The 13,632-nt window shown below is 35.2% G+C and overlaps 1 protein-coding gene across 5 annotated transcripts in view; it reads left to right on the top strand.

Moving 5' to 3' along the window:
- The window catches only part of RAD18 (RAD18 E3 ubiquitin protein ligase), a 140,031-nt gene that overhangs the window by 38,034 nt on the left and 88,365 nt on the right, over positions 1–13,632 (top strand). For all 5 annotated transcript variants that reach the window (XM_087923713.1, XM_087923716.1, XM_087923714.1 and 2 more), the window contains 2 exons: positions 1,045–1,379; positions 6,080–6,179. In XM_087923713.1, the coding sequence (XP_087779839.1) occupies positions 1,045–1,379; positions 6,080–6,179 (435 nt within the window). The remainder of the gene's footprint in view (positions 1–1,044; positions 1,380–6,079; positions 6,180–13,632) is intronic.

Genomic DNA, 13,632 nt, shown 5'->3' with positions numbered 1-13,632 from the left:
CATCTGTAATCAACTTTCAGTAATATTAATTGCAGTAATCCTCAAATTAATATGTAACATACCATCCTAGGAGAAATTTTGTGGCCCAAATCTTTCATAAGAGGTTTATTTATTAAGTATTAAATACATAGGCCAGAGGCTATGTGTATTCTAAAATACACGCAAATTCTTTTCTAAGGATTTGTCTTTTTCTGCCCTTATGTGTTTGGTAGCTTCTTTACATCTGTTCATAAATTACCCAAAATCATAGTTGCAAACTTTTCCTATGAGCCTTAAACAAAACTGACTGTTTTTGTATTTATGGTAATTATTTCTTGAGCTTAGAGGACTATCATAATTAGAGGATTATGATTAATTATGTGTACTGAGATATGCATAGGAAAAATACATAGCAGAAACAGTTGAATTTAACTGATGTGCTGTGTTAATTGTTTTGAAAATATACTAAATTAATTGATCAGTGTTCATTGTTTGAAATATATTTTGGGGAAATGCATTAAAAAGGACAGATGTTGAGAAGAAAATAAAAGTGTATTGTGTGATAGAAACTTTGGTATTAAAAGTATACTTTACTAGTATCAAAATATTGTACTAAAATTGTTGATTGTGAAAAAAACTGCTACGGGTCTCAGCTATTTAATTCTTCTTTTCTCCTCTCACTCACCCCACACTTTTCTAGTTTCAACAACTCCATCAAGTGATCTGAATTCAGAGTAGTCAAACTCTCTTCTAAAAATGTTACAGAATTCTTGGATAACTGAGGGATGAGTTTTCCTTCTCTTTATATAAATAAATAGTAGGCAGTTTAAGGATTTTGTATCTCAGCTCCCAATGTTAGTTACAAATAAGGGGATAAGTATTCAGTTGATTGTGGATGCTTATAAATAATTATCATCCTTTCATTTAATCTTCAGCAGGACTTCAGCCAGAATGCATCATGCTTGAGTTTTTAGCGATTGTTCCTTTCAAATGTTGAAAAGAACCCTGAGAAAGAAAAGGCATAATAGTTTTGTAAATTGATCTAGCTCTGTATTTTGTTCCTAGACAGCGGCTGTTCCAGGCAGTTTTGGATTCTCCATCAATTTCTTCTCCAACTCTGTTACCTAAGAAAGCTCCCCCCCAAGACCACATTTTGAACTCTCCAGACGGATTTTTTTTAAATCAGAAAAAGCATTGTGCAGATACCTTTCAAGTCAACGAAAAGAGACATTTAATATCAGCTGACAAAGACAAAAATATTAAAATAAAGCAAGAGGAGAATCCCTGTAGCTCAGAACTTTGTTCTGAGGCAGGTGGTAAAGTAGCAAATACAGCTCCCACTGGAGGTATCAAAAACTCTGAAATGCCTTCCACATCTGCAACAAAATTTGTTACAAAAGGTAAGGCATCTTGCTGTACACATCACAATTGCACATTCACTTTACCATACTCTGCTAGTTTATGTTAAATATTTGGTTCCTATTATTTTCATCTTTATATCAATATACCAGTTTATTTTTGTCATACTGTTGCTTCTACACATGTTAACTGTGGGTATTTTTATGTTAGCTTAGATGTTCACTGCTGCATACAATAAGCTTCTCTTCAGTGGGCACATGAAACATTTGAGCCATGTTTCTCAATCTTGGGAACTTTAAGATATGTTGGACTTGAACTCCCAGAATTCCTGAGCCACTCTAGAATGCTGAATGGGGATTTCTGGGAATCGAAGTCTACACATCTTAAAGTTCACAAGGTTAAACTAGAAGAATATTAGTTTAAGAATATTTCTCTAGATTTCTTACTTCCATATATAAAGTAAATAGTCACTAATATGTCAATTATAAATGAAATTTGTTTGCTTATTTATTTCACTTCTGACCAGTTAGATGAAAGGACTTCAGAATATGTACTATAGGCTAAGTAACAAAAAAAAATTAAAAAAAAATTAAAACATTACATATTGATTATTGATGATGTTCCATCAAGTTTTCAATTCTTAATGACCAAATAGATTTTCTCCATCTGTCCCTAATCTAATCTTCCAAAGTTAAAACAAAAACAGTACATCAGCAGTACCATCAGTTAAAATGCATAAAGCTATTTCCCCTCAAAACATATGACCAATATAATTTGTCATAGGAGCATTTTATCTATCCATCCTTCTACTGTGATTGTATGGAAATTAGTTTTAATTGCGTATAAAACATATACAAATAAAAATGATTTTTATCATTTTATTGAGATAAAATAGAAGATGAAATTTTTCAATATTTTCATAATTTCTTCTATCTACTGTAAGTCCTGTACCCCGAATATAGTTGTCTAGAAAAACCTGTTGGAGAAGCCAAGCATATGTTAGGTGATTATTTGATATTTTTCCCACAATTTAAGATGAACTTATCAAAAATAGTTGATTGGTGGGAAGTTGTAAACCTGCCAGATGATAAAGAATTTAAACAATAAAGTTTTATAACATTTTTAATATGTTGCTTTTTTCTGGCAGTGGTTCATTGTTTGTGGAGCCTTTCATCATCTATATGTGTGTAGCAGGGGTGTCAAACTGATGTTGCCACGGCGTCACATGATATATTGTGACTTTTTTCTCCTTTGCTAAACCGGTGCATGTGACACATCTGGCCCATGAGTTTGACAGCCCTGCTGTATAGGATGATCTTTTGGGATGTTTTCAGATATAATGGTAAACCTTGGCTTCTCTGGGTTTCTTCCCTTTTTTGGAAGCATGATAAGAACAAAGAAGCCTTTTATATTTGATTAGTTTTCTTCCTCCCTCTCATGATCTTTTCCCATTTCTAAATGTTAATGGAGAACCCCCAAAGAGCTTTTGCTTGTATGGGTTATATATATCACTATTTATCAACATTAAAAATTGAAATTGATGCATTAACTCTTCTCATGATTGTGTAATGGGATTTTAATATTGTATTATTTTTTAACATAAGCTGGAAAATAATTTTGTTTTTTGGGGGATTCCCAGGGGTTTTAGGACCACACTTCAAGAAACATTTCTTTAGATGAATTGCAGTTTTATCTATTATAGATAAAGGTTTCCAAGTGATGAAATCCATTCAAAAAGAAAAAAAAACAAAGTCCATCTTCCAAAACAATTTATTTTATTTAGGAAAGCATCAAATTGGCAAAGTCTCTTGTAATTCCGGATCTGATACAACCCGGAATTACACCACATACACCCCAAAAGTCACATTCCCCAATAGAAGTAAATCACAATTGCCTGATGTCATCTATTTCCACTCCAGGTCTCAGCAGGGTCAATTTCTATTCCCATGGGAAGGAAAAATCACCTAGCCTAAACAACCCTCTCTATCTCTACTCCTCCCACCTTAGGTATGTGGCAAGCCTGAACACCCCCCACACCCCCCAGCAGCAAAGAGAAAGAAAGAAAAATCATATAATATATGGCTAAATAAAATGGCTATGCATATATCAGTTTTGGGCTTGACATTATACAGATTTTAGTGCTATGATTTAGCTATATATAAGAAAAAGAAAGTTTTCATTATCTTGATTTGACATCATGGGTGTCTCGGGGTGGTGGTGGCAAATGATGGCCTACTTGAGTCAGATGTTGTGACATGATTGATATAAATTACATAATTGTTTGATGGGTCAATGCATGTGTTATTTGATATCAGGATAGCATGTTACACATGCCGCTGTTTGACATTGGTACATTTCAATTTGTAGTTTGTTCATAGTGCAAAATGTAATTTTTGTAAAGCAGGAAGAAGAGCTTTCTTTATTCTGACTGCATGAGCATGGAGAGATTGCATAAATTACCACCTGAATGTACACACATAGCTATTAATTTAGCTGGATTTTTAAACGAGTTGTATAAATCCATCCATCTGCAACTAGTAGCCATGATGACTAAATGACTTTATAATTCTGATTTCAACATTCTAGGAACAAATAATTAGGGGTGATCATCACCTTTAAGACCCAGTTGTGAGCTTTTATTTATTTCATCTTCTTTTGAATGTTAAAAAAAGAAATAATATCATTGGAAAAAAGCAATACAGTACTATAATTTTGTATTAAAAATCTCAGTGAAAATTGATAAACATCTAGTTGAATGAAGTTGTTACTTGGCTGGCCTTGTTCCCAAGCAATAGGAAATTATATTTTAAATTATTTATGATATAATTTTTACATTCATCATACTCATACTCTATTCTACTCTACTCATCTTAAAATATTGAAATTTCTATTTTAGAATAGAACAGAATAGAATTCTTTATTGGCCAAGTGTGATTGGACACACAAGGAATTTGTCTTTGGTAAATATTACTATTACTCCTCCCATCCTTCCTTTCACCCATCTCCTCCCACCAGGGGTGGGATGCTACCAGTTTTGCCCAGCTCTATAGAACCAGTAGCTCTGAAGAGCAGCAGACACCAAACCAGTTCTGTGTTTGCTGCTGTTTGGCCCATCCGCCTGCCTGGGCTCTTACCTGCTTTTTTAATCTGCTTTTTCAACCTCAGCTGCTTTGCGCGCCACAGCTGAGGTTGAAAAAGCAGGGAAAAAGAGGCTTTCCAAATGCTGCGCACTTGTGCACAGTGCTTTTCAGCTGTCTGTGTGGCACAGCTAAAGGTTTTTCTACACCTTTATGCGCTCACAAAATGTAGTCAATGAACTGGTAGTAACACTGGTTGAATCCCACTACTCTCCCACTTATGGCTGTGTGACTGTAACTTTGTTGCTTGTATCCTAACGATTTATATTGACTGTTTCCTAGTATGATTTGATTGCTTATTGTACCCTATGACTATTATTAAGTGTTGTACCTTATGATTCTTGACTCTTGATGAATGTATCTTTTTATGTACACTGAGAGCATATGTACCAAGGACAAATTCCTTGTGTGTCCAATCACACTTGGCCAATAAAGAATTCTATTTAATTTTATTTAATATAATCATATGCTCTCAGTGTACATAAAGGAAAAAAACATTTATCAAGAATCATAAGATACAACACTTATTGATAGTCATAGGTTACTAATAAGCAATCAAATCATACTAGGAAACAAATAAAACAAAATAAATTGTAAAGATACAAGCAACACGGTTATAGTCATAAATGGGAAGAGATAGGTACTAGGAAGTGTAATTATAATCTAGTAGTAGAGGAGTAATAGTAATACAGTTTTAGTAAATAAGTTGACAGTGTTGTGGGAATTAGTTGTTTAGCATAGTGATGGCATTCGGGAAAAAACTGCCCTTGTGTCTAGTTGTTCTGGTGTGCAGTGCCCTAAAGCGTCATTTGAGAGTAGAAGTTGAAACAATTTATGTCCAGGATGTTAGGGTTAGTTTAATTATTACTTATGTATGGAAAGGTAACACTGTGAATTTTTCCTCATTCTGCATTGCAAGTTGAATCATAGATATAAAATGCAATGATAGCTTTAATATACTTGCTTTTATCTTACATTAATCCATTTTATCTTGCATCTTTGCTAATTTGATTTGGAATACCATGTTTGCTCCAGCAATGTTATTGCTCAGATGGAGTTGACATTGAAATTTTGCTGACTTATGAGTGCAAGTATGTGGAAACAGGGAATAAAGCTATACATGAAAGAAAAAAAATCTGCATTTCATTTTCTACTGCTTCATAATAAAAAAAATGAATGGGGTAGTAATCGTGCCAGCTGCAAGAATAGCAATTTCAGTCTTAGTTTTATTTTTACTGAGAATCAAGAAAACGATTTCACTTTGTTGGCAGAAATCTATTTGCATTGTTCTTTTTAGTAATACATAACAATCTACAGGGAAACTGTTCATACTAGCTTCATTATAAAAATTGGGTCATGTCTTTTTTGGAAGATGCTGGCTTCATTAGCATTTGATGATGAACTTTGAAATTATATAAATCCAAACCTAGTGTCTTCTGGATATGTTCGACTGTAACTTCTGTCACCACTTCTGGAGGGCACTGGCTTGAGAAGAATCCATCTAGATTTCTGCACACTGTATAACAGCAAATATCCCCTCCTCCCCAATGAAAGTTCTTGTAAATTAATTTATAATCTGATATGCTCTTTTTTAAATGTTTCAGTGGAGTGTCCTGTCTGTGGGGTTCCTGTTCAAGAACTACATATAAATAACCACCTTGATAGTTGCCTGACAAGAGATGAGAAGAAAGACAGTCTCCGAAGGTAAGGTTCCTGAGTGTATGAGTTCTAATAAATGCTATCCATACTTAATTTTAGCAAGAAAACAGTGTCAGATTGGATCAGTCTTTCTTGTTTTATCCAATAGCCTTTGAATAATGGTTTTAGGTATAAAAACAATATTAGAAGTTCCCAGAAGATGGGCTCCAGCATTAATCCGAAAGTTCAAAAGACAAAGTCTGATGTTGATGACTGACCCAGATTGGATCCTAAAACAATATTAGTACATTGGCTATCATCAATAAAGTAACAATTTATTCAGATTTGTTTGGATTTATTGGACAAATGTGAGTCCTTCCCTCTGGAGAATAGCTGAATGTTAGGGTCTTTTTTCCAGTAGATTATTTTTCATTGCTACACCTCCGTGAAGGAGGCAGCTAAACCCATTCACTTTCTTTTAGTCCTTTGTAGATGTTGTTTTTGTTTCATCTAGAGGTTTGATGTTATATCTATAATATCCTCCAAATATGATTATGGAGTAATTATTCATCCTGTGCATAGCAGAATGGTACAGGTGAATCTTTGGAAGAACGTGATTGGCATATATTTATTTCTCTCACAATCTTAGTAATCAATACAGATATAAATGAAATATAGTACAAGGGGCCTAGCAGGTCGCACAATATTGTTGCAAAGCGTCCTTAAATACATCCCAAAAAGATACAGTTAGTTGAATGGGGAGAACAGATTGTTTCAAATTTTCATATTTGCTGGGGCTGTACATTAGAACATGAACTCAGGAAAAGGGCTGCTGGTTCCAGTCTGGTAATTCTTTGCATTTGATTTCAAATAGCTCCTAAATCATTCTCAGTTTAATGTTCCTAAGCTTATAAATAAGAATAGTAATTTAGTAAGTTACTGCATAGAGCAGTCTTTCCTAACTGATCTGTTACAGAACGCTCGTGTTTCATAAGAGATCGTTAAAGGTTCCGCAAGAAAAAAACTTTTCATGCTCTGCAATGCTAGAACGTGCAATGTTAAGAATTTTCATGTGATATGAGTGATCTGCTCACTGGCAACTTTGCTGCTGTAAAATATGGATTTTGTAGGTTAGAAGCAAATTGTATTGTGAAGTTTTAATCATTTTTGTGATTTTATACAAGGGTTCTCTAAAACCGGTGAATTATTTCAGGGGCTATTCCATGATATAAATGTTGAGAAAAGCCGGTCTAGAGCAACAAATATATATGGAACATAACTGTCAGTAATCCAAGCAACTGCCTAAATAGTAGTAGATAGATGTACACTTAATCAGCAAGCTCAAAAAGCAAGGGTTTCTTTATTTTAAAAAAGAAATGTTTTCGCATCAGTGTTTCAGTTCTTTGTATTTTTGATCAAAATCCAATCAAATGTAGATGATTCCCCCCCCCCCCCATTGTGATGTGTCTACATTCTTTATACTTTAAATCTCTCTCTTAATGTTTACCTAAGAGCTAAGGGCTGTTCTACTTCGATTGTCCTTCATGTTTATCCATAATACAGGCAGGGCTATCTTTAATGCATTTTTCTGGTTTGTTTTTAAAAAAATAAGATTAGTGATCTTAGGTAGGTCAATTCTTATTATTGTGCCTTTTGTTGTAAATTGCAGAGGAATTATTTTTTCCCCTTCTAGTGGATCTCTTGTAAGGATTCCCCCAATAAACAGAAAAAAGAAAGAAAATGAATTCATAGGACATTATCAATTAAACTGAACATCTTGACATAGTATAGTCACATAGACTCTTCTGTGAAAAATAAGCCCATGGCTAACAGCTAAATATGGAAATGGAATAGGCTTGAGCCTGATTAAGCCTTGAAGAGTATATTGCCAAGGAATCTCAAAGGCATAATAAAGGGTAGTAAGTCAACCTTTCAGAAGAAGCAGTAGCAAGCCACTTCTATCCTCTTACCCAAGAACACTATCTTGGTCTGCTCATGACACTACCAAGACACTGAGGAGACATTTCTAGACTAGGGATGCACATAACAGAACTCAAGCTATTGTTCTCCCAATAAGCAGAAACAAAATCCCAAACATTTTGTGCTTTGGAAGAAACAGATTCAAAAGAAGTTCCTGAGTTGCAAAAACATGAGTTGTCAGTAGAGCCCTGGAAAGACATAATATCCAATCTTAACTGGTAAAATAGAGTAGAACACCTAAAACATTTTGTCTAAAACAACTGAATTTCAGCTTGCACCTGGAATAAAAAACACATATAATTCATAAGATACCAACTGCTGTGTCCCCAGATTTTGACATGAACAATGTTGTACATCCCTAAATCAGACATATGTAGACATTTTGCCCAATCAAACGTTATGTTTCATCTCCGATATGAGAACTCTCAATAGCAAATAAAAAAATTACTTGAAGGCTGAGACATTTTCTTAACACTATAATACTACATTGAAAATTGTACGGTGGATGTACAATTTTAATTGAATAGAAAATTTTAAGAAAAAATTAGGTCAGAAAAACATACTTGGGAAGAAAAGATAGGCTGCAATCTGTTTTGGCTTTACTTATTATGATTTTTATGAAGATATTATAATTTATTATACTTGAATTATAAATTCATGCTATTGTAAAGTTATTTTGGGCTGTAAAAGATAAAATAGTCCAGTTCTGGATTACACCAGTATTCTTTATTTTTGTATCAATTTCTCCTCCTCTTTTTAAAAAAAATGAAAATGTGAGCAGGATTATGTGAAGAGACTGACTAAAATTAAATTCTACTGATTAGAATGGAGTATCAGCACTGAATTCTTGCCATACAGAGAGCTTTGCTAGAATTTAAGTAGGCCCACAAAATCATGAATGGAGTTTAGTTGTGAATGATTTTTTTTCTGTCTTATGGGATAAAATTTGGAGGACTCCCACTGAAATTTAAATAGACAGTATAAAAACTGAAGTGTTGAAGATTTCTTTTGTGATTGAACTCTGCAAATTGTTTGTGGAGCCTGTTCTTGTTGCTAGGAAACACTATCTGCAGTGTCCACTAAAAATTACATTGTGTGCCTGTGGCAGAAGAGTGATTCATGACTATTAGCAATAATAAATGCGAGTTAAAAAGGGATTAGATAAGTTTTTGTAGTTAAAAAGGGATTAGATAAGTTTTTGTAGTACATGATACCCTAGTGCCAAATTGCCAGGTAAGTTTGGGAATGCAATCACATCTTGTTAATAACCTTCTCTTTTACATATCATACTAGGATATAATTGAATGCAATGTTTACAACTACCGTCTTTCCCCCAAAATATGACCTGTCATCTTTTTCTGCCATCAAAAAAGGCATCATTATTATTTTCAGATGAAAGGAGCATTGGTGAAACATCATTTACTTTCCTTAATTGCCAATGCTATCTTGGGAAAAAGCCCATATCTACATTTATGGTTGATTGGAAACACCTTATAGATTGTTTGCATGAAACAGAACAAAATGCATTTATGATTTGTGATTTTGATGATTAGAAAAAACTGGATAATAGAAAAGAGTGTTTTTTTATAATGATAGTAAGATAACTTTGTAATTATACTTACATTTACTGCAAAAGAAATTGGAAGCTTTTTGTTCTTTCTGCACTTTGCTTTTTTTAAACTCAAATAGTTTGCATTAGTTTTTGTGCTCTTTGTAAAACTTTTAATAGAAAAATTAATTGCCAGTGCCATCCAAAACTCCATGAATAGGCAGAAATAAATTCTACTCATCTTTCCGCAGCTTAGTAGTCAGGCACAATACAGGTTATGTAGACAGTAAGCACAGTGTCAGACATAAAATCTCAAGTGCCTATATACAAATGAACAAAGTCTGGGGAACAAACAGGGTGAACTTGAACTACGAATACATGAAGGTAAATATGATATAGTTGGAATAACAGAAACTTTGTGGGAGGAAACCCATGACTGGAACGTACTGGTAGAAAGATACTATTCAAAAAAAAAACAACCCCAGCCCCATAAAATAGGAGGTGGAGTTCCACTGTATGTAAAGGACCACTATATTGCTACAGAAATGCATGAAACCAAAGATGAAAACCTCCTTGAATGCATATGGGTCAATATAAAAGAAAAAAAGAATGACATGGCCATAGGTGTATATTATAGGCCACCCAATCAAGCAGAAAAAATAGATGTCCTTTTTGCCAGCCAACTAACAAACATATGCAGGAAACACACAACAACAGTAATGGGAGACTTCAATTATCCTGATATCAATTGGAAAACTAATTCTGCACGAAGTGAGAAATCAAATAAGTTCCTAACCAACCTAGCTGACAACTTTGTTGTCCAAAAGGTAGAGGGTGAAACTAGTGGGACAGCCATACTGGACTTAATTCTTACAAACAGAGAAGAAGTGATAGAGGGAGTTGAAACTGCAGGAACCTTGGGTGAGAGTGACCATGTCATACTAGAATTCAAATAACACAAACACAAGCAACAGAACATAATGACGCCAGAGCCTTGGATTTTAAAAGAGCTGATTTCAATAAACTCAGAGAGAACTTGGGAAAGATTCCATGGATGAAAATCCTAAAGGGGAAAATAACTCAAGAATCTTGGGAAACTCTAAAAAGTATGATTATAGGAGCCCAGACCAGCACAATACCACTGAGAAAGAAAAACAAGAAATCCAAGAGGAAACCAGCATGGTTGCACAAAGATCTCTCTCGCAAATTGAAAGAAAGAAAGGACAAGTACAAAAAATGGAAAGAAGGACATACAACTAAGGCAGAATATCAGCAGATAGCCAGAATCTGCAAAGATGAAGTCAGGATAGAAAAGGCTGAGAACGAACAAAGACTTGCAACAAAAGTCAAAGATAATAAAAAAAGTTTCTTCATATAAATAAGAAGAAAAAAATCAAGGAAACAGACGGTCCACTAAAGAGAGAAGATGGCAAGGAAATAACAGGCATCAGAGAGAAAGCAGAACTGCTTAACTCATTCTTTGCATCCGTCTTCACGCAAAAAGAAACTATAGCTCAACCCACCAAAAACATAACTGTAAAAGACAGACCAGAAATAAAAGTTAAAATAAGCAAAAAAATAGTAAGAGAACACCTGTCTGATCTTGATGAAAACAAATCACCAGGGCCTGATGGATTACATCCCAGAGTTTTAAAGGAGCTGGCAGAGGTCATCTCAGAACCACTGCACCATATCTTTCAAAAATCCTGGAGCACCGGGGAACTACCAGAGGACTGGAAAAGAGCTGATGTGGTTCCCATCTTCAAAAAAGGAAAAAAAAAACAGACCCAGGAAACTAGACCAATCAGCCTCACATCAATACCCGGGAAGATACTGGAAAAGATAATAAAAAAACAGATCTGCCAACATCTAGAAACAAGTAAAGTAATAACTAGCAGTCAGCACGGGTTTGTTAAAAACAGATCATGTCAAACCAATCTTATTTCATTCTTCAACATAGTGACTAAATTAGTAGACCAGCAAAATACTGTGGACATAATATATTTAGATTTCAGCAAAGCATTCGACAAAGTAGACCACAACCTACTTCTTAGTAAGCTAGAAAAAAGTGGACTAGATAGCACCACCACTAGATGGATTCGCAACTGGCTGGCAAACTGTACTCAATGTGTAGTCCTTAATGGGTCTAAGTTTACATGGAGGGAAGTAAGTAGTGGGGTGCCACAAGGTTCCGTCTTAGTCCCAGTGCTCTTCAATATCTTCATTAACGACTTAGATGAGGGAATAGAAGGGGAACTTACCAAATTTGCAGATGATACTAAGCAGGTAGGAAAAGCTAACACCCAAGAAGATAGGCTCAGGATCCAGATGGATCTTGACAGACTAGAACACTGGGCCATATCTAACAAAATGAAATTCAGTGTAGAGAAAAGTAAACTCCTACACTTAGGCAAGAAAAATCAAAAGTACACATATAGAGTGGGTGAAACCAGGCTCAATAGCAGTAACTGTGAGAGGGATCTTAGTGGACAACCAGCTAAATATGAGCCAGCAGTGTGCAGCCGCTGCCAAAAAGCTTATGCAATTCTAAATTGTATTAACAGAGGGATACAGTCAAGATCAAGGGAAGTACTAATACCACTCTATAAAGCCTTAGTAAGACCACACCTAGAGTACTGCATCCAGTTTTGTTCACCACATCATAAAAAAGATGTTGAGACTCTAGAAAAAGTACAGAGAAGAGCAACCAGGATGATTAGGGGACTGGAGGCTAAAACATGCAATGAACGGTTATAGGAACTGGGCTTGGCTAGTCCAGTAAAGAGAAGGACCAGGGGAGACATGATAGCAGTCTTCCAATATTTGAGGGGCTGCCACAGGGAGGAAGGGGTCAAGCTATTTTATAAAGCACCTGTAGGCCAGACAAGGAATAATGGATGGAAACTGAACAAGGAGAGATTTAATTTGGAAATAAGGAGAAACTTTCTGACAGTGAGAACAATCAACCAATGGAACAGCTTGCCCTCGGAAGTTGTGGAAGCGCCATCAGTTGAGACCTTCAAGAAGAGATTGGACTGCCATTTGTCAGAAATGGTGTAGGGTCTCCCGCTTGGACAGGGGGTTGGACTAGATGACCTACAAGGTCCCTTCCAACTCTGATTATCTGTTATTTAAGCTTCTTTCTTAAAGTCTGGCTTGAAATAATATTAGGAAAACCCTTTCTTTATCTTTGAATTGAAGCTTGTACTCTATACTTATTAGAATAAAGTGAAGACAGGACTCTCATATGACATATATTTGTTTGCTTACTTGAGAGTCCTTCTGTTTTCCTTCTCTAGTTAAAACCTGGTTTTAGTTAAAAAAGATATAAATATTAATGAAACCTGAAACTTTTCTTTTAGATATGATGGATAAGTCAATTGAAAAACATTCATATTCCTTCATAGGGTGATGGCTGTGAGGATTGTACTTTCCAAACACTGGAAAGAAGAAGACATGGCCACTGTTGAAATTGACTGAATTAGCAGAGATGGCAAAATTAACTGCTTTGATTAGAGATAAAGGACTAGACAGCTTTATAAGAGACTGGAAGCCATTTGTGGAATTTCTATGCGCTAAATATAATAACAAATGGTTAACAGAGGGATTTGAAGATTAGTGTAAGGTTTAGCACAATCTGTTCACTGCTTGTGTGCTTATGTGTGTGTGTGTGTATAGGGGAGGAGAATTTATTTATTTTTCTTTTAGCACTTAGCCAGGGTGAACGTTAAATGATAAATCTAATTGACCTCTTTTTCCTCCTTTTTTGTACACTATTTTTTCTTTTTTGTTGTTAGGGTCAATGCAGGGATGGGATACGACCGGTGTAACTACCGGTTCGGTGATTTTACGTTTTGCTGTGCGCGCATGTATATCATTGTCAGCTAGCTGCCTGGATAGCTGAGCAGCGCTGCGCGTGGGTGCGCAGTGGTTGAAAAAGCACTTTTTTCCTGCTTTTTTAACTGCAGCTGTATGGTGCAAAGCAGCTGC

This window comes from Pseudonaja textilis, chromosome 2, assembly GCF_049901715.1.
Source record: "Pseudonaja textilis isolate UNSWEBS1 chromosome 2, rPseTex1.2, whole genome shotgun sequence".
Taxonomy (NCBI): Eukaryota; Metazoa; Chordata; class Lepidosauria; order Squamata; family Elapidae; genus Pseudonaja; species Pseudonaja textilis.
The sequence above is the reverse complement of the archived record's forward strand: the minus strand, read 5'-3'. Positions and strand labels throughout refer to the sequence as shown.